Source organism: Anopheles stephensi, chromosome 2 (genome assembly GCF_013141755.1).
Source record: "Anopheles stephensi strain Indian chromosome 2, UCI_ANSTEP_V1.0, whole genome shotgun sequence".
In the NCBI taxonomy this organism is placed as follows: domain Eukaryota; kingdom Metazoa; phylum Arthropoda; class Insecta; order Diptera; family Culicidae; genus Anopheles; species Anopheles stephensi.
The window spans coordinates 16,215,012-16,238,125 of record NC_050202.1 but is presented as its reverse complement, the minus strand read 5'-3'; the positions used below and the strand labels follow the sequence as shown (position 1 = coordinate 16,238,125).

Here is a 23,114-nt window from a genome sequence, read left to right as displayed (position 1 = left end):
TCGAATGATTTCATAATTGGCAGCCTCATTTAGCATTTCGTGCTAAAACGGTTTTCGCCCACAAACCGCAGCCGCAGCCATCGCTAAACCTGCTGCATGCAGCAAAAGGGGCGCTGCACACACGCGACAAACGGTTTGAAATATGCTGGGAAAATTGTCAAAACCAAAACCGAAAGTGTGTGCTTGGTTGCGAGCGGGTGGCACCACGAACGTCACGTAGGGAACGATTCGAAATCGTTGGCAACGCCGAAAAAAAACCCTTGTGCCGCCCAATACCATTTGACGATCGTTTGATTTGATGGTTTGAACATTGAGGTTAGGTTTGAATTTTAATTGCTTGACTAATGTCTACAAGAATAAAATAGAAGGAATATCTAGTTGAACAATTCTATATAGCAATAACAAATTTGAGCCTATAAAATTGAAGGCTCCATATGAGTGCTTGAAGTACACAGTACAACAACTCAACCGAATAATAAGCAACCATCAAAACAGAACTGTCACAATAAAGTGCGATGCTAAATATTTATAGCGAGCCAGACGAGGGCATAAAACATAAAGCGCCAAGCCAAGTGCAAGCGGTCATTTGACGTACGCAATATTGCAACCAACCCCACATCAACGGCGGCAATATTACGCCCCGGTAGACACGGGGTTGGTGGTTTTTCATTATTTGACCACTGGTTCATGGACGTGCCCGCTTCTGCCATTTCGCAGTCATTTTCCGGTTCGACAATTATGAAGTCGTTCGTTGGAAACATTGAACTGGAGCCACAAAGAGGAGGCTTAACGCAGTGGTTGCACAAGTTGTTACTAGATTGGTGAATGAAATATGTATTCCAGAGCTAAAAATATAATACAACAAATAAGTTTCCGCTTTTCCTAGAATATTACTCCAATTCTGAGACAACGCTAACCCACTTTAAAGACCTCAGCAGCTTTAAGATAAATCTACCGAACTCTTCCTGCCGTACGAATCTAATCTCAGCTATCGTCCCGTCTCATCTCTTATCTCTAGCACAGAACGAAATTGCTTGCATAAATCTTAAAACTCCCGGCTAAATTGCCAAGGGAACAGCACAGCCGTTTACACTCTAAATTACGCGCCCCGGTGCTGAACGAACGAAAACAAAAAAAAAACACCGAAACGAACTCTGAACGCCAAACTTTCGATGCTGCCTCATTATTTTCACCACAACAAGAAAATTATTTAGCCGCGCGCTGGGAAGCAGCAAGGTAAGCTGGCTTCTTAATTGGAACTTCCGCGGTTCGTTCGGGGCGGGGGCAGAAATTTGTTAGTTTTCCCCATCAGCCAGGACTTTTTCTACGCGAAATGAAAACCGAGTTTTGTAGTGGGTGGATAAGGTTCGTGTGGAGGTGGCTTCTTCCAAGAGATGTGCCAAATTAAATGGGAGAAGGCTTTCGGATGATGTACTGGGATGACGTTGCATAAATATTAGGGTAAAATTTGATGAAGTGTTCAAGTTGCACAAGGTTCATTATTTTCTAATATGGATTTAAACAGTATTTGAAGAGCATTACAAATATTCTAACAACAGAAAAATAATCAGATATCAGCATACGAAAGAATGGGTTAATATGGCTAGGGTTCTTCTTCTTCTTCTTCTTCTTCTTTCCTGGCCTAACGACCTCTCAGGTCATGTCAGCCATTTCTGGCTTACTAGACTTATTGATACCGCATAGTTGGATAGTTAGTCCTCACTATAGGGAAACGGCCCAGATGAGACTTGAGCCCCGGTCCTGTCGTGTGAAGACCGGCGCCGCTATCGTATCTAGCATCGGGCCGCTCCTACCCTAGGAGCGTCATATGTTTATAAAATGATAAACAGGCTGAGTAAAATTCTCCATTCAGCATACCTATAGCGAAGGACGAAGCAGGAACTGTATAGAACATTTGTAGTCCCAATCATCCCATACGCCTCTGAGATGTGGAAACTGTCGAACTCTGGAGAACTCTTTAAAGTCTTGCTCGAGTTACAAATTTTCATAAGGATCCCTGGTTTCAAGGTTTTGGTTGCTGGATAATGAAGGAGCCAATAAAATGAATAACTCTACAAGCTGATAACCTTAAGATTATGCAGCACATTAGACTCGCTAGGCTCTGGTGGATTGGTCATGTCATGAGAATTACACCGATCCACCCATGCTGTAAAGTCTTCATATGTCCTCCACATGGACAGAGAACGCGCGGACGGCCTGAAAGGCCAGGATATTGGATTTCCAGACGACGATACGGAATCTGCTCGCAAGGCAGATGATATCGCAATTTAGGCACCAGATAACACAAATATATCTAGATATATTTCCTATGTGTCCTGGGAATACGTCCATTCTAAAAGAATAAAAAAATCTACAAAGACATACAACTACATCCAAAATTTTGTACAAGAAAACAAGCCCACTAACTAATCTTCTGGTTTCTCTCTATCTCACGGTGCACTTGTGGTTCCATTAAGCCCTTAACTACCACCAACCCTAGCGTGGATGCGGATTAACATTGCTTACAATAGGATGACAAGCAGTGCAACGCGTTTACACGCGTTATCTTAATCAAACGATGAGCTGAGCACCCACGGGTCAAACGAATTTATCCACCGAACAAGATCAACAGCGCGTCCGCAACACTATCTTGCTGACCACGGCAAACAGAGCAAGCATCTCGTTCATCGGTATCTGGGCACACGGTCCCGATACAATGCAACGCGAGATTGAGCGAGATTGTCGGACGGAACACAGATGGATTGGATGCAACAAACGAAGCGGCTTAATCTCGATCGTGAGATGCACGCTTGCTGGTGTAGGGAAGGGATCTGCAGTAGAAACATGAAAAATGACTCTGTTACCTTCTACCGACCGTTGCATTGTTTACAGCGACAAGCAACCCAACCAATCCAGGTACACGCATCTCGTGCCATTACGATGGCAGTTTTGCACTGACCGACAAGGTGTCGGTCGGAAGAAGAACGGAACTATCGTCTAAAAAAGATATAAGTGTACACGCTCTGTCTTCTGGGGAGCATTGAGTTGGAATTGTAGACAAACAAAACTACAACTTACCGTTCGTTAGCGGTAACATGAACGCTACCACCACCAGCGTGATCCATCGAACCATCCCGTGCGTCGTCCAGCGCATCTTGCCGCCGTAATGCATTGTGGATTCGGTTATGTATCTTGGAGAGATTGTCTGAATCTGCAGCACCTTTTGTGCAGCTTAACTGAAGATTTTGTCGACCCGTGCGACTTCTGCTACGGGTCAATGACGATTTGTTTCGTATGATATGTTGCACCGAACACGCTTCTGCACGCTTCCCTTCACTAGCGTGTTTTGCACATGTACAAAATGTCCGCCCAAGGCGTAACAGCGAATTTGCATTCGGTTACACCGAGACTTGGTATAGCTTGGCGACTCGTGTAACAGGTGACCTTCTCCGGTCCGGTCTTCTTCGATTTTCAATGGTTGTGTTTGCTGCTGCAGGATCGAACGTCTGCCAGGAACCTTGGGTAGAGGGCTATCACAGTAGGGCAAGTCTTCGCGCGTCGACTATAAATGCCTGACGAATTCTACACGACGCTTCTTCTCTTTTTTGTGAATGGTGCACCCTAATTGCTTTTTCGAGTTATGAAGGTTGTCTTCGCCGAAGGATCATCCTTTTTTTTGTAGTTTGAACACCCGATTGTCGTTATTCCAGCTGTGTGCCGGCTTTCTCGCTCAGGACGCTTCTGGTCGGCCGTCTATTTGCGTGTCGAATCGAATAGCTTCACCGCCAGAGGATGCCTTCATTAAGGGTTTTCCACCAGTCTCCTCCGAATAGACGACACTGACTCACTATCGACAGCTGCCGGATACGATCACCAGAGAGGTATAGGAATTGAATGGTGGTCTGCGTTATTGTTTTCTCCTTTTTTCTCTCAAAAAAAACCTTTTTTCCCTTCGCTGGCGGTCTTCCGTTTGCGTCCGTCGACCAATGGTATGTATGCAATTTTACGAGGAATAAATGCGGTTAGGCCTTGTGTGCTGGCAGGAACTTGACTATGGTGACCGATCGGTAGGCGTTTGATGCTTGGAAGTGCGCGGTTGATACGTTGTGTGCGTTTTGTTGAGTCGATCCACGGTAAATGCAATATGTTACAGCTTCAGTACATCGGTTAGGCTGAAAAGAGAAGAAACAGAGGAATAAACGAATTAACATGACTTCCAATGCAAAACTTGAACGAACTTTAAAACTAAACCATCTGCTTCAGGTACCAAGCTGCCTTGCAACATGTCCCACAACTTATCATGGAGCGTGAAATTTAATTGCCTTTTTAATTCTGAACATGCAGTTCTCCTTCTGTCAACGTGCTTCAGCATCCTCCCGAACAGCATTATTATGCTACTTCCTGGGTCGTTTTATGAGTCCATAATACCCATTCTGCCCTATCTAGGTTGCTTCTTCCTCAAAATCTGATCATAATAAATTCACTTGAAGGGTAAAACTGTAGACCGGAGAGATAACGAAAAAAATGGTTCACAACGACGCATTGATTAAAATTTTAAAACTCTTTCGAGGGCTTGATGTGACCGCATCAAACACATTTAGATAGTCACTTTGAAGTTGGCTTTGATGTTGAACCGACCGGGCAACTGGACATGATAGAGCGATTAGAAACAGTTAGCTGTTAGGAAGGTTCTCCAGAAAGATTTTATAAATTCAACGCTGTTCTAAGCACCATAAAACCAGAGGACTGAAAGCTAGAGGACTTTTCACCATTGTTGTTGAGAGAATGACGTTCAAAGCTATTCTTCAATCGGAAGTCCTCGAAGGAGGAGGTAGTCTAATTCTACAAGGCAAGACCAAATGTGGCGGGAGAGATTTTCATATGTTGATTCCTTTAGGCGTATCTAGCTGTATCTGAATAACAGAAGAGACTACAACGTCCTCATTCACCATCAAACTTCGCGCTGCGTAACTTCCAACTGTTATTTAATGCATCTCGAGCTGTTGCACTTCCTAACGCACACTCTGACGACCACCGCTGCCGGTAAACAATAAAACCATAAGCAAACTTTTCTCCAAACATCGCTTCTGGGAGGTCCCGGGTCCCGATCGCATCGAGCATATTTTCCAAACATCTTTTCCAATATCCGGTCCACGCTAAGGAAATTCGAAACAAATTAGTCTCCGATAGTGCTCGTCCGCGCGAGCGTCGTGTGCGTAAGAGACGAGCTGTCTGCTTCAGCTGAAGTTACTAAATCTGTCTCAGTGCGAAGAAGTGTAAAAAAGACTCGCTCCAAAGATTCAACAAGTCATTTGCAATGCCCATGCCCACGGTTCCTATTTGACCCGCCGTCACTGTAATTCGAAGACCATTCGAATTCTTCGGGCTGAAACGATGAGCGGATGAGTAACACATGTTGCTTGAAATTTGATGCCCAACGAAACAAAAAAAAACTTAGTTGTCGGCAACTGCAAAAGGGAACCAGGGAACTATGAATCAATTGTAAGGTCTTCCTGTAGTTTCCATTTGTCCACAACTTCCTGCACCGAACGATCGATTGTGTTCGTGCATGTTAATAAGACGCTAAACTACGCTGCTGCTCCACCGGGGGTTTGTGCGTAATCTGAGTCCACTGTCAAGGTGTGACAAGAGCATATTGGCTAGCAAATGAGCACATTAATATGCCATCAGCTGAAGAAGGACAAATGATGCGCATTCCAAATAGTTGTTGGTAAGCAGATATGAGGGTTCGTTGTTACATTGGCTATTTATTGAATGCTTGTTCGCGGTAAAGGTAAAGAGCTATTAAATTTCCATGCTCTATGCTGATGAATCTTATTGATGAAATTCGAATTTCTGAACTTGTCGGTTGATAGTTCCTAAATATAAAAATCATACTCACTAAGCATTGTCCTAATTTCCCCTTCCCCCGAAACGCAAATCAAGGGCGCTCTAAGCACTCTAAACACCAAAAGACTTACGTGCCGCTCGTTTAAGCTGCCGGCTAACTAATAGCCCCACACACCAATGGCTTCACCCAGGCAGGCAGAGCATGGCTTCTTAGTGCCAGTGGCCCAGTTTAACCTTTTTCACGCCAGTCCGGGCCACCGGCGTGAACCCGGGAGGCGTTTCAAATAATTAAAAAATAGTTATTGATCGCACGCCCGACTTGGAGAATTTATTAACATCCCCCCTGAACATCGTTGGTGAGTTGAAAGTTGTTTTATAGCCACGCTTTTCGTCTGAAGTCGCAGCTAGACACAACCTTGAAGGAAACGATCGAATCATTGCTGATTCATGGAGCTAATTATTTGATCAGCTTACCAATAAACACATTAGGGGTTGTTTTCGGGGTTCAATAAGAGGTCCATAAACAGTTGATGGATAGTAGGAATTCTTCATAGAATGGAATATAGATAAGTTAAACTTCTGTAAGCATAAGATATACTTATAAGCTCAAACTGATGAAATCCTCAAGAGATTCTCAAAACTATTCGATATCGTTAAAATATTAAATGCCAAGTTGTAAATACAGCGTTTTCTGACACATCTCGCCTTAAACAGCAGGGGTCCTTCGCTCCGACCGAACCACGGGCTCAACACCTTGACACTACCGGGGGCAACACATTCAGATTTGAAACAACTCCCCCCCCCCCTAACAGTGTCCGGAAGGGTTGGATAAGATCTACGGTATCGGCGACGATGTCGAAAGCGCGGCTATAACAGCATCCGCCGTCAAACCGTCGAGTAAATTAAAGAAAAACGGGCTGGTTAGCGAGCCAGGTCAGCGAGAGAGATCCGAAGGCAATTGCGGAGCACACGGGAGGACCCAGAGCATGTTTTATTTCTTATTTGCCCCTCAAAAGCAACGCATCGTGTGGTCGCGAGGTCGGTCGGTCGGTCGGGGGAAAGGCTAGCAATTAACATGTTCCGAGATCGCGCGCGCGCGCGCCAGGAACGGGGTGTGGGTTGCTTTTGTTAAATGTTTCCACTTTTGACTGGCAGGACATCAATTTCTCGTTAAGGTAAACGGCTTCATTGAAGCGGGAAAGAAGCAAAAAAGAAGAGCAGAAATAACACAACACATCATCAAACGTTTGACGAGAGTGAAGTGAACTTTCGCCAAATTGTGGCCGTCAGTGAGTGTTGCGTGTGCGATCGGAACGGTTGTAATCTTCGTGTTTTCTTAAATTAATAATTCAATCATGGATGGTTATTTTTCATCGTGAACTTGTACCCTTGTTTAAAATACATCAAAGTAAAAAAATCCCCCCCAGCGCAATAATATGTTTTAAAATCGAAAAACTTGAGCAATATCACGATTTCGACACACGCAATTCAGTATAAAATCGGGGAGGAAAAAACGTGAGCTATCTCCGTGCATTATCGTGCAAATCTTTGCATGATGGCATCAATCACGGAACTGTCTTCACGTATCGTACCGAGAGAGAGAGAGCATCATCTTGCGATGTTCAAATGCTCATCATCATCGTCATCGTTACGATCGAAACCATGTCAGGGGTCAGCTGGTAAAATCGCTGAAAAAGCAATCAATCAGTCAACCAGTGCGTGCGTGTGTGAGCAAGTGGAAATTTTGCCGGAAATATGGGTCAATTGCGGGATCCATCAATGGAACGCAATCGAATCCATCCTACCAACTGGTTCGAGTGCCATCCACTGGATGATGTAAGGAGTTTAGAGGCCGTTAGTGTTAGTGTTGCAAATTTTGATATTATTTTTTGTGGGGAGGATATTGATGCCTAAGCTATCAATCATCTCAATTTAAATTTCTGGAGAAAATATACAAAAGACAGAATAATTCAGATCTTTTTAATTTTGTTTGAAAATTACTATGATAATCGGACATACTTAATAATAAACGATTGACAGAGATGTCATATGAGTCATCAAGGACAAAATTATGTAAAAATACACAGGACCAAGGCACAGCCAATGAGGTCTAAAGGTAAAACTAAACTAAAATCAGGACTGATCGAACTTAGGTGAGGATCGAAGACATTAGATTTAGCAATGGGCAGATCCTACCATTTGCCGGATAGAATCTGACCGGTTCGCTCCGGTACAGGAGTCGAGTCCGCATCACGATTCTGCGCTCTATTTGTTTTCTTATTTTATTTGTTTTTCTTATTTTTCTTAAGCTCTACAGCCTCGACAGGAATTGATCTATGATTGTTGGCTCTCTTCTTGGCCTCACGACCTCTTAAGTTCATGCCTGTCGTTTCTGGGTTACTAGACTTATTTATACCACGTATAGTTGGATAATCAGTCCTCACTACGGGAGAACGGTCCGGATGGGATTTGAACCTCTTTCCTGGTGTTGTCGCATCTACCACCGGACCACCATCATTGTTCGCTACATTCACTAACTTCACCCGTTGCTGCATAACCAGTTCTGCGTACGTAGAGCTGGTCCGATTTAAGGTCTTGCCATTTGAAGACCGTCGGCGCAATTGCTTCTGCCACCGGATCACCACGTAACGAGAGGAAAGAACAACAGTAGCTAAATCCATCAGGCAGCCATACGATGGTAACGCTTACCACACCGAACACGGAACAGTATGTTCGAGATGGATGTTTTGCAACTTAAACGGAAATCCAAAGTCCGTAATCTATACCAAAATCATAAATGAGTCTTGAATTAAAAACTGGTCCAGAACTGATCGAAATCATTTTTTCGAATCGGATCGCACTCATTATTATGTGTGGATCGGATCAGAATCGCGATTCCGACCTCGAGCGCCCATCTCTAAATAGGTGGGACTAAACAGATATAGTTTCTTATGAGTTGCCTCCAACACTATTGCCTGAAGCTATCCGTTTGAACTTCTTAGTGTCACAAATTGATAAGGCATTACGTCATTTTGTCCGTCAGATGAGATATTGTATTACTTGAGTATACCTTCCACACCCCAATGTACTTACGATCGCAAGTCATAGCTAATTAAAAACTAATTCTTCGAAGGATCTCCCATTAATATCTGCCTTTCAAACGACTGTAGGACAATTTTAAATATATTAAACAATGTATTGAACTTCAAAGCATCAAACATTTTATTTCTATTTCCCCTAGCTCTAAATAAAAAAAATACCTCTTTGCACCATACACTCCATGACGTACAGCTTTAAAGATGTCCCAATCAAAAAGCTATTTCGTAAACCCTGACACATCTTCAAACCGTCAAACGAATTCCCTGCCCTGCCGCGGGAAGGCAGAAAGGTATCTTCCCTTAGTCGATGGCAACATGGTGCGATATCAAAATAGCAGCAGCAGCAGTAGAAGAAGCAGCAGCAAGTGTGACACTTTGATGTTCGCTGACAGCTCACTGAATCTGATAGGCCTGTCTGACAGCGGCGCGGAAGCGACCCACCGTACGTGTGCTCGAACGAACGCACCACCGGGCGTTATCAGTGCCGTGGCGCGGGAATGCCGGTAGCAGAAGAGACGAACGGAGGGAAAAAACCTAAAATCTATCAACTCTAAAAACACACCAAACCAAACTCTCCCCCGGTCTTAAAAACCGGCGCGCTGCTTACGGAAGCGACAATCAATCATAATCGTGTCGTTCGTGTAATAAGAAGCCGAACGTATAATGCTTTTTTGCTGCTGAGCAAGCAACATGGCCCTTCCGTTCCGTTGATTTATTGACGAATAGGGCCGGCTACACATAGATTATCGGGACCTGCCTTTTTTTCTACAACAAAGCGTCCTTCTTTTGTTCCTGCCAGTGCATCAAAAATATGGTAAAGGAGCGTTGACAATCAAGGGGTTTCGGCGCTGGGATTCGTGACTGTTCCCGTTGTTGATTGTGCATGGTTGCGATGATGAGCGCATATTAAATTATCGATTCATCAGTAAATCCATATACTGTTGTGATGAAGTCCCTCTCGATGCGGAAGTAAAATTAAACCACAAAACCCCATCAGACCGAACAATCGAAAACGCGAAACAACACAAGCAACAGCGGCAGCAGTTTTTAATTTACGTTCCCTGCAGGATTCTCTGCAGTGCTTTGTGTATTGGGAAAGCACTATTGTTTGGAGTGCAAAAACATTCTAGGAATGCATTTGCAAATAGAGCGCATGCGGCCAAAATGGTATGCGAGATTTTGCACCGGAATAGTGATGACAGTGATGCATCCGGGTGCTAGGGTTTCGGTGGCATTTTCAGCAGAATACCTGATATTGGAGATCTGCATCCTAGTCGTCGAATTGAGGCTTTTGTTTACGTTTGCAGAAAATTGAAAATCAATGCGAGCTATGTAATATGATATTTTGAGCCTTATTATCAAACCTTATTTGCATGATGAAACACAATGAGATTGCAACCCATTTAAAATTTAATTATATCTTACACATCCATAGATCTATGCTTCGTTAAATAATATAGTTGATGAAACATTTTACTTTAATAAATATTATCTTTCTACCTTTCTATTCTTGATGTAATTGTGACAACATTTTTGTTCAAATTTGTAAGTTTGGCTGATGATAACATAAATTAATAATTAATGGAGACTTTGGGTCTTTAAGCTCGCATCTTTAAGTGTAAGCTTTAAGTTCACGTTTAAGCAATGCATCCACTGTCCCTGGTGTTTGCCGTATCCCGGGCATACCACCGTAGATATTCAATATTATTACCAAGCTTTAAAAAAATGTTCCTTTTTTGACCCTTTGAGTCTTTGGTATGTATCATATGGCTGTTTTTTAAGAGCTGAGGAGACTGCTGCCATCTGTATCTTCACGCTAACTAAGAGCGAGAAGTTTGTAGCCTACGCAGAGCTACCTAGTGAGGATAGAGCTACTACTTTGTGAGAACTTCTAGCTCCAATCTTTAAAACAAATCTACTTCGTACGGACAGAACTCGTCGTCCTCGTGTGGCCATATCCTAAAATTGAGAATAGAGCTGCCTAGTGAGCGAATGGATTGCTCATAGAACTGCCTTGTGAGAACTGAGTTACATTTTGAGGACCCATAGCATCTAAGTGAGGGCAAGGCTTCGATTCTTTGGGTGCGGACAGAGCTACAAGGCGTGAGAAGTTCTACTGATTGAGGCAGCAGAGCTGCGTAAGATGTGAATAGCTGCTTAGTGAAGGCAGAGCTACCTAATGAAGACAGAGCTCCTAAGTGAGAGCGGAGCTTCACATTTTGTGCGCAATTCATAGTGAGTAAATGTTGCAAGTTTTTTAGAATAAAGGATGAATGTGCTGCTTTTTATAGGATGTGCAATATAGGATTGGTGGATAGGAAATTGCTATATTCGTAACATTTACTTTAATATCTAATTCTGTTTTTGATGTGAAAATGACCTTTGGTATTGCTACTTTGAAGACCAACAACTTCTATTTTTCCAAAAGGGAATAGCTTTTTGAACTACAACTCTTGAATAGCCACTGTTCCTTTGTCTGTGAAATTAGGTGTTATATCTTCTATCTATAGCTCCTAGGCCTTTGGTATTTGTGCTATGAAGACCGAGAACTAGTAGGAGTAGCTTTTTGAGCTAGAATTATTGGGTAGTCTGTCTGTCCTATAAATTTTTCCTATGATTTCGGTCTTGATTTTACCTATAGAAGCTATAGAAGCTTTAAAATAAGATGTGTAATACATGCATTAGTAAATATTTCACATCTCAAAACATCTTTCTATATCAACGAGTTGTACTTCAACTTGCGTGTTGTTTCATCCCAGACAGGCTACCCAAAAGCATATCATACTCATGTCCAAAACCCACTACACCACTCGCTTCCTTAACCTACATTATTGTGCGCGATACCGCACTGACTCATTGAACCGATACAGGAAACATGGAAAGAGAAACCCGAAACGTTCAAAACAGCTGATAGCAGCTGTCATCGGTGTCACAGTTTATTTTCTTCTCCCTCGCGGCTTGAAGGTGTTCAACTGCCGAAAACCAGGGGCACGGTGCATTTGGGCGTAAGAAATGCGCGTCCGATAAGACGCGGGTGAAAGCAACCGGTTTGAAGCAATGGAAAAACGAATCCGTTGGCTCTTAGCCATTTCCGAAATGGTACGTTTATCGAAATAAATTAAATAAAGTTAAAAGACGTTCAAAAATGTAGTTCAACCGAAAGAAACATATCTTTAAAAATTTAATCCGGTTTTAAAAACGGATAATTTTTATCAAAATACTGCTGTTTGTTGTTTATATTCACGTCAGCAAAAGTGGACAAGAAATTACTCTCCTGCCCAGTGCTCCAGAAGCCAACCACTAAATCAAACACTGACCATGAACATACCAACGCCTTCTGGACACTGGCACACGTGGTGTGTGGCATTAATTAAGTGGTTCCTATGCGATTGTGAGATCGTGGCCCATGACAACAAACCGGCCATTCCTTGTCTTTTCGCGTGTAAATAGCTGGTGAGCTGAGCAAAGAAAGGAAGGTAAAAATAGCCCCAAAAACGCACACACTCCGCGGGGTTTGGTCACGTCCGAACAGATCTGGTCCCGATCGCAACGTAAAATGAGCATGACATTGTTCGATTACCATCAGGGAAAAAGCAGCGTCAAGTGCTACAGGCAGCTACGCGGTAAAATTTGAGCCGTTGGAGAATGACACCCGGCCAGACGACAGGAATGTCCCCAACAGTCCCGCTATCCGGGATCATCCATTTCACCGCTGATAGGTCAGTTTTAGACCAATCAGTCAGTGAGCATTAAGCAATAACGCTAACGGCTTTCATGTGGTTTTCTTTTGTCGGCGAAAAGAAGACCGATAGGATTAAACGTATAATTAGACAAATAAAATTAAACCTTCCCAATCACTTGGACGACCTCTGCTGGTTGGCAATAAAACCTTAAAGTCGGAAACAAAACAAGACGGGAAGGAGTACAATAAATAACGAGCAGCCATTACACTTGGAGGTTTATGACTGTGCCGAAGCACATATATTTGATTGCGAATGCGTTAGGAGAATTAGCTCGAGAACCACCTCCCCGAACCGAAAATCTCGTACAATAAACATAATTTAATGGACGCTTTTCTTGAGCATTACGGGAGGGGGGAATGGACCACCCATAAACAAAATGTAACTTTTCAGCAAACTGTGAATCTGTTCGAAACCGTTTGCCACCCATGCATCCCATAAATCACAACCAAAAAACCATATTACGTGTGTGTGTGTGGTTCGTAAAGCAAAATTTTGAAACGAAAAATGAAACTGTTTTGTTTGTTGTTTATGGGTTGGGCTGTCACCGATATGAGTTATAAAGATTGTCTTAGCCACGGGATTACAAGCAATACATAATAATGAAAACATGAAAATAACTCACACTTTATGTAAAAGTAAAAGAAAAATATAGAACAGCATTTATAAACACATTGAAACATGTAAATGTTAAAAAAGGGCTAAAACGAATTTAAATACCAAAAAAACCTAAGCAAAACGAGATGAAAAAATAGCGAACTAAAATTAAGTTTCGACTAAGTCTAAGACTCGAGGATTGAAGTATGTTGATGGGTTTGGCTGTCAGCTGTGACATATAAGTTATAAAAATTGCCGCAGCTATGGGTTTACAAGTAATAAAAAATAAATAAAATATCTCATACTTTTAGTAAAAGTTCAATAAAAAAATATAAGAACATTGATTAACATATAAAACATAAATATGGTTAAAAGGAACTAAAAACGAACGAAAAATTAGAAAACAAAAGACAAAAAAATAATTTGAAAACAAAAAAACGAAATCAATAAAAACTTCTCCTATTTTAAGAAAAAGTTCAATAAAAATATAGAAGAATACTTATAAATATAAAAACATAAAAAAGAGGAACTAAAAACGAACAAAAACCACAAAAAACATGGGAAATAAGAGAAGAAAACTAATTTCGCAATAGCACCTCTAGGACCTTTATTTTCTTGAGAGCTCTTCAAACTCAGAAATCGGCAACGCTTTAATCGCATGCTCGGTAAGACACATTCCAACGGTACAACTCTATTTAGTATCTCTTGCTGGGAATAATTTAACTTACCGTGTTGTAAGTGGCCGATTTTTCGCCACCCAAGACTAGACAAAATAGAAGTCGATTTGCCGCTTCTGCTCGTTGATGACTAGAAAAACAGTTCCGGGCGGGTTGAGCTGGGTTGGGTGGTTGGGTGTATAATGAGCAAATTTATTCGACAGCTCACGATGTCCGTGTAGCGCCTTCTGGCGACGAATGACGAAGAAGAAGAGGCACACCACAAAGAATCTTCTTCTGCTGATGATGCCGATGATGATGACCTCTTCTCTCTATCTCTCAGGCAGAGTCACCGACACGCCACCGTTTAATGCTTAATTTGTGCTTCGACAATTAAATCTCGCTCGAAGGAGCCACATGCACACACGCACACACGTCCCTGGGACACTAGTCGGGACGGATCACAAATTTCCCCGCTCTGCTTTCTTTCCCCCCAAACTCCACACAAACTCCTGCAGCTGAAGAAGACGTTGCGCACGACTGCCGACTGTGAAGACGAGGCGTAAATTGCCGGCAATTATTCATTCGCGGTACCAGAAATAGCATTCGTGCTGACGCGCGCGCACATACACACCGAGCACACCACACATACGCACAGTGAGTGCGTCCGCTTTTCCCCGGTGATCCCGGAACGCCTTCGCTTCATCCAGAACGGGTTGGCTGGAAGGAAGGAAAACTGGCGGAAGCTGGCAGGAAACCCAGGAACGCACGATTGACCGAATGTCTTCACTGGGCTAGATCAAACGCATCGCCAACTCCCGAACTGCATCACACGCATCGATGCACTTTAGAGCTCGCACGCACACGCACTGGACAAGACGTTGCAATTAAATTATGCACTGCGTATCATCGATAAATCTATTAATATAAATAAATAGCACCGGCATGTAGACGGAAACGGCAACTTGCAAACAGCACGCAATTGCACACACACACACACATTCACCGGCACTCACACACAACCCAGGACAGCGCGCATGCACGGATGCACCGAGCTGCATTGGCTGGAGCGCACCGTCAAGGGAGGAAACACAAGCCGAGCTTCAGCTTTCCTTCATCAAACACAATAGAGACGACCACCACTAACACATCAGTGAAGATTGACACAATCCACACAACAACGACCACCTTTCATGACCGCACAAAGCAGTTCACCGCACTGGAGACTGCACACCAGAACAATAAAGAACGTCCTAAAACGGACGCCTGTGTACGTGTGTGTGCGTGTAGAATGATGTTGTCACGGGCCGTGTCACGCTAAACGCGCTGGAAGGATTTCCATTGTTTTGCTACACACTTTCGCCCTTCTCTCTATCTCTTTCTCACTCAATAGAATCACGACCGACACAACAAAACGCGACGGACAACAACGGAGCAGTGGGTGCACGCGCGACCGTGTTCCACGTTCACTTTGACGCGTTTCGTGTAAGACTGCGAGAGCGAAAACAATGCTGACGTACGCGGACCTGCTAGAGAAAAGCTTGCCGGCCGTGTGCGTGCGTTTGCCCTTTCGCGAGAGAGTGAACTACGACAGAGAGTGCGAGAACCGAAACATTGCTTCGCAGCATCCCTTTCATGCGTACGGTTTGCAGGGTTCGTATCGAATCTTTCGTTAAGTTATGCTACCGCCGCTCTCAGTGCGAGAGATGCTGGGAGAGTAGCAATGCTACAGAGAGAGCGAGCGAGAGAAGGCGAAATGTTGGTGCATTTTTTGAAAGTGCGTGCACGCTTTGTGACATGGACAATGTTGCAGGCATGCTGTTACACGCGGTAGGAGAGTGTGTTGCAGTTGTGTAGCGATAGTTAGCATGAAATGAAATTTAAGGAAAAAAATTGACTTTAACTTATAAAAAAATTAAATTGAAGTTCATTCTTAAATTAAATAAGAAATGAAAGCAATAAGGTTATTATTTTATAATTCCAGTATTACGGCATGACGCCGTATTGTCAACACCGCATGTGTTGACGATTACATATTCACAAATATTAACAAGGCATTTCCTCCCTGTTATTCTGCCTTATCCCGGGCATGCTCGGTTTGAAAGCAATAAGGTATTGTAGAAATATTTGAAGTGTAAGCGAAAATGTCGTGTGAAACATTTAAATTAATTTGCATTTTATATTTTTATATTCTTAATTTTTACTTCCTGAAGTAAGTTGAGTATTGACAACTGTCTGTTTTGTTTTTCTTCTGTTTTTGTTCCATTTTTAGCTTCGTTCTAAAATGAATTACTGAGCGTTTGTATACTATAGACTTTTCGTCCATTTTTCTAGTGAGTTCTAATGGTTGCTTCCATTTATGTGCTTCCACTTGCTTTTAAATGTATCCAGTTAAGCCTTTGGTAATCGTTATTTCATCCGTTGTATTTTTTAAGTTGGAAAAAATACATGTGTCCGTTTCCGGTGTGGTACCTACTTGGCAGCTAATTTTTTTTTCTTCTTTTCTCGTTTCTTCCATGAGTATTTGGATAGGTTATGTCCTCAAAAGAATAGGCCCATTGTTTTTTAATCCATCATTTGTTTTGTTGGATTTTTTATTAAATGGACGGGTGAATAATTATTGTTAAATCGCTCTTCGTTTAAGAATTGTTGCTTTTTTTTTTGTTTATTAATTCCTAATCTACTCTTCATGGTGGGGTGATCTACAGGTAAGATATCCTTTGAAGTCATTCCAATCTTTCTTAGCTACAATAGGCTGGTAATGGAAAAACACCGGACAACCCAGTCCGTACAATCTGTTTTGGGCTGTTTAGACGGGTAGGGCGTCTGATAAGTCAGTAAATGATCAAGGTTTAACATGTCTCATGCATTCTATTTCTAAATTTGCTTGTTTTAAATATATTTAAAATTTGTTTAAATATATTTAAAATCCAACTATTGGATGTTCTTTAGTTTACATATTTATATATATATATATATATATATATATATATATATATATATATATATATATATATATATATATATATATATATATATATATATAAATATATATATATATATATATATATATATATATATATATATATATATATATATATATATATATATATAAAATTATGAATAATAAACAAGGTGTTATCCCCTAACTACTTCGTTTATATTTTGTTAAAATTTGGGCAATTATTCTAGCGATTAAATAATTAAACCTTACATAATAATCTAGGTTCATTGGTTAGCAAATCACAACAGAAGTATTATTAATTATTTTTCAAACTCAATCACTGTAAAGTAATCTAACCCATCAGCATTGAGACAACTTACAACTTTAATCTTGTTACATTAAAACAACGCTTCTCATCCGCATCGAAACCGCTCGAACCACAAAATGCAATCATCCTTGCAGGGTTTACAGATGCAATTAGGACAATAGTATAGAATATAATTCGCTTTCATTAACCACCATCCCTCAAACAGGCAGCAAACCTAATTGACAAAGTTTTACCATCGCCAAAGTTCCATCGCCGAAGAAAAACCCGAACGGAACGGATCTCAACTTGTGCTGAATGTACTACAGATTGCACATTGCAATGCAAACGATGCCTTCCCAGTCCTCCTTTCATCGCTACTCCTCTTCCGAAACCCAAATCGGTTCGGTTTCAAATGACTTTTTCATTGATCTTCTGTGTAAAGCCCTTTTAGTTCGCATGAATATTAAGCAGCGAAGAATTCCTTTCGCCCAGGCAAAACCCATCCAAATTAAAACTTGCTCTCAGACGTTCCTACCAAAGGACAAAGTAGCTGGCGTAAGTTTTGACAGTACGGTGTCGACTAAGAGGCGCATCCATGCTCCATCCAACCACCAACTTTCGTGCTAAAGGATCTTAACGATGAAACAATTATCACTCGATATGCTGTGGCTGGAAGTGAGTGCTCATTACCCGATACTGTGTGCGATTCAAATTACGTGCGTTTATTTGACAAAAAGACTCCATCCGCTCCTTTACTCCACAGCGAATCTCGAGCTTGGGTAAGTCCCACTAACTGTCAGAACTATAAATCGATACGAAAATTAGCTTCGAAAGCTTCCGAGCGAAGCATTAAATTCATATCAAGGGTTGTTGTTTTTGCCTGTTCGTTGATTCTGCCTTAAACTACGCTACACAACCAACTTTTTTTTTACTTCTTTCGCCGGCAAAATGGTCAATAAATCGTGATGCTCATAACAACTGCCACGCGTTACGCTTCCTGTACGCTACCGGTGTTGTGTCTTGGTATCGGTTTGCTGCCCTTTTTGCTGCAGCCTCATCGGGGCGTAAGTTAAAAACAAGTATCGTTGCAATGATACAGTAGCCTGCAAAGAATCAGCTAGCTGCTAACGAATTTTAAAGTCATTACACTAACATTGAAAAATATTTTCCATAGGTATTCGTATAATTCGGAGGAATTTTGCAGGTGTCAACAATTTTTTTAAATGGAACATCATGTTAAGTTTTCTATTCCAAACTTTTTTTAAATATATTTTTGTTAGTACAGTTTGCATGTTTAGAGCAATGAAATATCGATTAAGCATAATTTAAGGGGTGTTTTAAATATTAAATTTTTACATCACATTTTTTCTTTATAATATATATTTTCTTCTTCTTAACCGAGCATGCCCGGGATAAGGCAAATAACTGTGAGGAAATGCCCTATAAATTTTCTTTAATTGTTTTTTGTGTGAATTTATAATTCGCATTCACCACAAGCGGTGACAACAATATGTAATGATAAATAAGTAAAAAATAAATTCTTCTCCTTCTTATTTGGCATTACAACCTCGAGAAGTCTCGGGTCTGTTATTTCTGGCTTTCTGTGACTTGATTTTACCCGACGCAAACCCCTGCGAACGGGGAGGCGGGCTGAATGGGATTCGAACCACGGTCTGGCCGTGTGAAGATCGACGCCGGTATTGCCTAGGTCAACAGACCGCTCCTAAAATATTATTTATATTGTATTATTTATAGCGTTTCTGCTTTAATTGCTGACAGCATCGGCTTTATTCGTTAGTAATTGCTTTCTTTTGTGAAGTACAACTCAAGTATAATCGAACCTTCAAAGTGATGCAGTGTAACCGTCATTCTAAATGCAATACCCTAGTTAATCAGTAGAAAGGTTACCACTACGATAAAAAAGTATTGCAGCGTTAGGAAAATCCGAGATTTGTTTTAATTGTTATAAATTTTAATAACGCTGAAAGTTCACAAATGAAATGGAATTTTGGCAAATTTTCAGATTTGATCTATTTAAAATTTAGTAGTAAAAGTAATTCTTTTTTAATAACTTATCAAAAAGAAGGAAAATAAACTAGGGAATCTCCATAACCACACCGACAATTTGCCATTCTTGTGTCATGCACTGTAGCTCAATCTACACCGATCAACGTTGCGCTCAGCATTAAAAAAGCACACTTAACACTGCAAGCTGCGTCACGGTCTGTGCCCGGAATATGTTAACCGGCAGGGTTGGCAGGGCGAACGAAAACACATCCTAGCAGGTTCGAGGTACGATACAACTCCAGCTCTTTCACCCACTCTAGTGCACCCTTGCTGTACCCAACTATGATGCTCCAGCATCATCATGTGCTGTACCCGAGCGAAGAGCCTTTTAATGAAACGCCGGCTACCTTGGAGATTCGCGCGGGTGCCGCGTTGCCGCATGGATACACGATGTTACTGTATCGTAAATAGTTCCTATCCTCACTTACCCAGTGCCCCCCTCCCCCCCCCCCCACTCCTCCCTTCCTCAAATTTATGCTTGTACTCCACGGGCCCCAAAATATAAACACATGTAATGCGAAACGCGACCAGCGTATGCAACGCGTGTGCCCGACGCGGTTTAAGCTAGCATTCGCTTAACAATACCAATTTGAGCCCAAGGTTCCACGTTCGCCGTGTTTCTGTCTTCGGGTTCTTGCTCGTGTGTGTGTGTTTTTTTTTAAGTTCCACCATTTTACCACCCACATCCCAATCGTGCTTCACTATTGTGATGCAAATGTTCAGGAAGAAGCTTGGAAAAAAACGACCGCTCCTCAATCGAGCTGCAGAATTGCATAGACGACGAACAGACACAGGAGATTATTGCTGATTCATACATCCTCGCACCCCGGGCAAGAGCAAGATCGTTCGTCACTACCTGTAGACGAACCAACTTTACCCAGGAGAGAGTGTGAGGTTCTGGTGCTTCAGGACGAAATGCTTGGCTCGATTTGGCTTGTTAATAAATTTACAACTTTTTCCTAGTTTACCAACTTTCATGCATCAACGGCAGTGCAACGAAGAGTGCGAGGCGAAGATGATTATGAGATCGGGGCACGGGATTTCTCGTCTAGCCGGGTTAAGCTTTATGTGCAATTAATTATGGAAATTCTAGACGGACGGGCAGTTGGCAAACCGAGGGAGGGTGGAGCGAATTTCCATCCAGCGAGAGATGATGAACTTTGCAGACGCTGGACTGAAAATTGCCTTTTCGAACAAAAAAAAAAGCAAAACTTTGACACAGCCGGTGGTAGATCATATTATCGAGATTGAGAAACTTTAACCACACACTTGTGTTTCTATTGTGTTTTTTAGAATAATGCACCACCCAAAGCTTCTTATTTACAGCTAATGGCTACGGCCACTATTACTCCGGTACTACTACCGCTTCACCACGCTCAGTAAACAGTAAATCTTATTGACGGCCTTCTTCCTACACGCTTTGTAAATAAAATGTACAATATTATGCTTGTAAAGATTAGACACGGTGGGTGGTCTCTACGGTGTGGAAAACTAGGGTTTTTAAAGGTTTGTGAGTGTGGTGTTGGCTTTAACTAACGTGCGTCTCACCGCACGGTGGGATTTTTTCCGAACAAATGTCGGTATAAAATTGCGAGAAGTACATTTATTACATTAATTTGCTTTTTGCAAGAGTTTTAAAGAAAAATAATTGGTTAGTTGTAAAAAAAAAATTGGTTTTTAGTACTTTTTTACTGGAAACAAACTGCAAAAGAAGATGGAATTTAGTATTAAAATTCACTCTGAAATACAAGCACTGTAAATAATATTTTACTGTAGCGAACATGATTCTAAATGTTTATCTTAACCTCATATGAACCCTACTTTCTAATGTCCAAAATATTTCTAATAGCTCAAGATAACTTGCCTTACAAGATTTTTTCTCATTTTCGTCAAGAGACCAAGTACTCAAATGTTTAAGTGAATCTAAAAATCATTTGAATGTGTGTTATTATTTCATATGAGATATTTATAGGACATAAAGCCTATTGGAGGGGTTAAGATTTTTTGTGAGAATTCTGGTGATCTTGATGATGCATTCAAATGCATTCAACTAAAAAAAAGTTACTCGAAGCGATTTTTCATTCGATTAGCCTAAACGATGCCTTTTGAGACTTAAAATGGTTAATATTTGATATTAATATCAAATAAAATTTAAAATAGTTAGTTATTTGACTAATTTTAACTATTTACAAGTAGGAATTGAATTGAAGCGGTGTAGAATCAGAATAAAGTCTATTTTTCTAATGTCGTTGGGATCTGTTCCGCAAAGGTAATGAGATTTTGTTAAATTTAGATACCTCATATAATGTTCGCCCAGCTTAAGGATTTTTGGAAGGGGAAAAGACTTTTAAATTATTGGTGAACCAGGATTTTTCTTAACTGACTTTGTGTTTTCCACATAATCCACATCCCATTTCCCTCCCAGATTTGTACTTAATATCGAATTTGTTATAAAGCTTCGGATAAATCCAAGATATTACGCGCATATAATTTTCTAAACTGAGTTACTTTAGCTTAAAATGTTTCAACTTCGACACTTTACATAAATTTCAAACTAAACAAAGTTAAAGATGCAGATATTGGTATTCTGCTCGTTCTTAAGTTATGAATATAATAGTAAAGTTAGTCCCAGCATGACTCTTGCTTTTTGGAGTTTTATCCACTTAAAAGCCCATTGTGCATAGGGCTCAACCTGTCCCACAGACATCTCACCTTGCCGCGCTTGTGAGGTGTGGCCGGCCGGTACAACAATTAGTCTGTCGGCTGTGGCAAATGATATGACGCTTCCGACACACCCCGGAAGTGGTGTGATGTATTGCGTTTGAAGATGTTTAGCGTGACCAAAGCTGTCCAGTTGCTGGTAATACGATGGTTTTGCTTATTTATTACCGAGCTATTCTGGCGGAACGGCTAATCTCGCATTGATTGGGAATGGAAAAGCGAACCGTTCTTTTGAAGAACAATTTTATTAAATTATAGAATTATGACCATGACGTACCAAATGAAGCGAATAAAATTAATAACAAAGTGACACTTGTATCAATTAACATGCATTTTCCATCCACAAGCCAGACGTTGGATGCAGGCGTTAGTTACTGATCTCTTACATCCATTTCTTCCCACGATAACGAGAATGGCCCGAATGGTCCCGAGCGGAGCGAACGTTTCACGGTGCATTTAATTATCCCCGGGAACAGACATAACCATAAACAAACGCTTAGGTAGTCGCCCACGCCACCAGGCACATCGTGCGGAGGATCGTCTGCGCCGGTGTTCGGTAAGGTCATGGCGTGGCACCAGGGTGCGAAGGCGCGAAAATTGTCGCACCACATGCCGATCACTGCCACCACCGTGAGTGGGGTTTTATTTTTCTCCTTTTTTGAATTTATGTCTTTTGCGTGTAATTTCCAACTGGTGGCCAAGTTTGTCTGTCTTTTGCTTTTATTACTGCAGAAACAACGAACCTGTTTGTTCCAATTAGTTGCCTGATTCAGCACATTTTTACTTTTTATTTTCTCTTTTTCCAAATTTTCAGCCAAACTTTCAGGCGTTATCTTCTGAAATTCAAATTCTCAAGCAAATCCAAGCAAAACCAAAATAATTTCCTTTCCACATTGATTTTCTAAGCTGCATTCAATTGCAACTTTTCCCAGAAAGAACGACCTCCTGCGTCTCTTCAAGCCCTGCAAGAGCTGCTTGCACTGCAGTGACGAAACGATTTTATATTTCATACCGCTTGCATCAACTGCATTCCATTTAAAGCTCCGTTTGCAAAAAAATTTCGTACCGTACGAACGCTAGCAAGGAACAATTTCCCGCGGGAAAACAACTGCGTTTTAAAGCTGCAGGGGGTTT

General features: G+C 41.4%; 1 protein-coding gene across 1 annotated transcript in view; it reads right to left on the bottom strand.

Moving 5' to 3' along the window:
• The window catches only part of LOC118506315 (roundabout homolog 2-like), a 43,720-nt gene extending 28,263 nt beyond the window's left edge, over positions 1-15,457 (bottom strand). Inside the window, exons 1-2 of the mRNA XM_036043264.1 lie at positions 14,014-15,457; positions 3,079-4,172 (exon numbers count right to left, since the gene is read on the bottom strand). Of these exons, the coding sequence (XP_035899157.1) occupies positions 3,079-3,172 (94 nt within the window). The 5' untranslated portion in view covers positions 3,173-4,172; positions 14,014-15,457. The remainder of the gene's footprint in view (positions 1-3,078; positions 4,173-14,013) is intronic.
• Between the last annotated feature and the right edge of the window lie 7,657 nt (positions 15,458-23,114).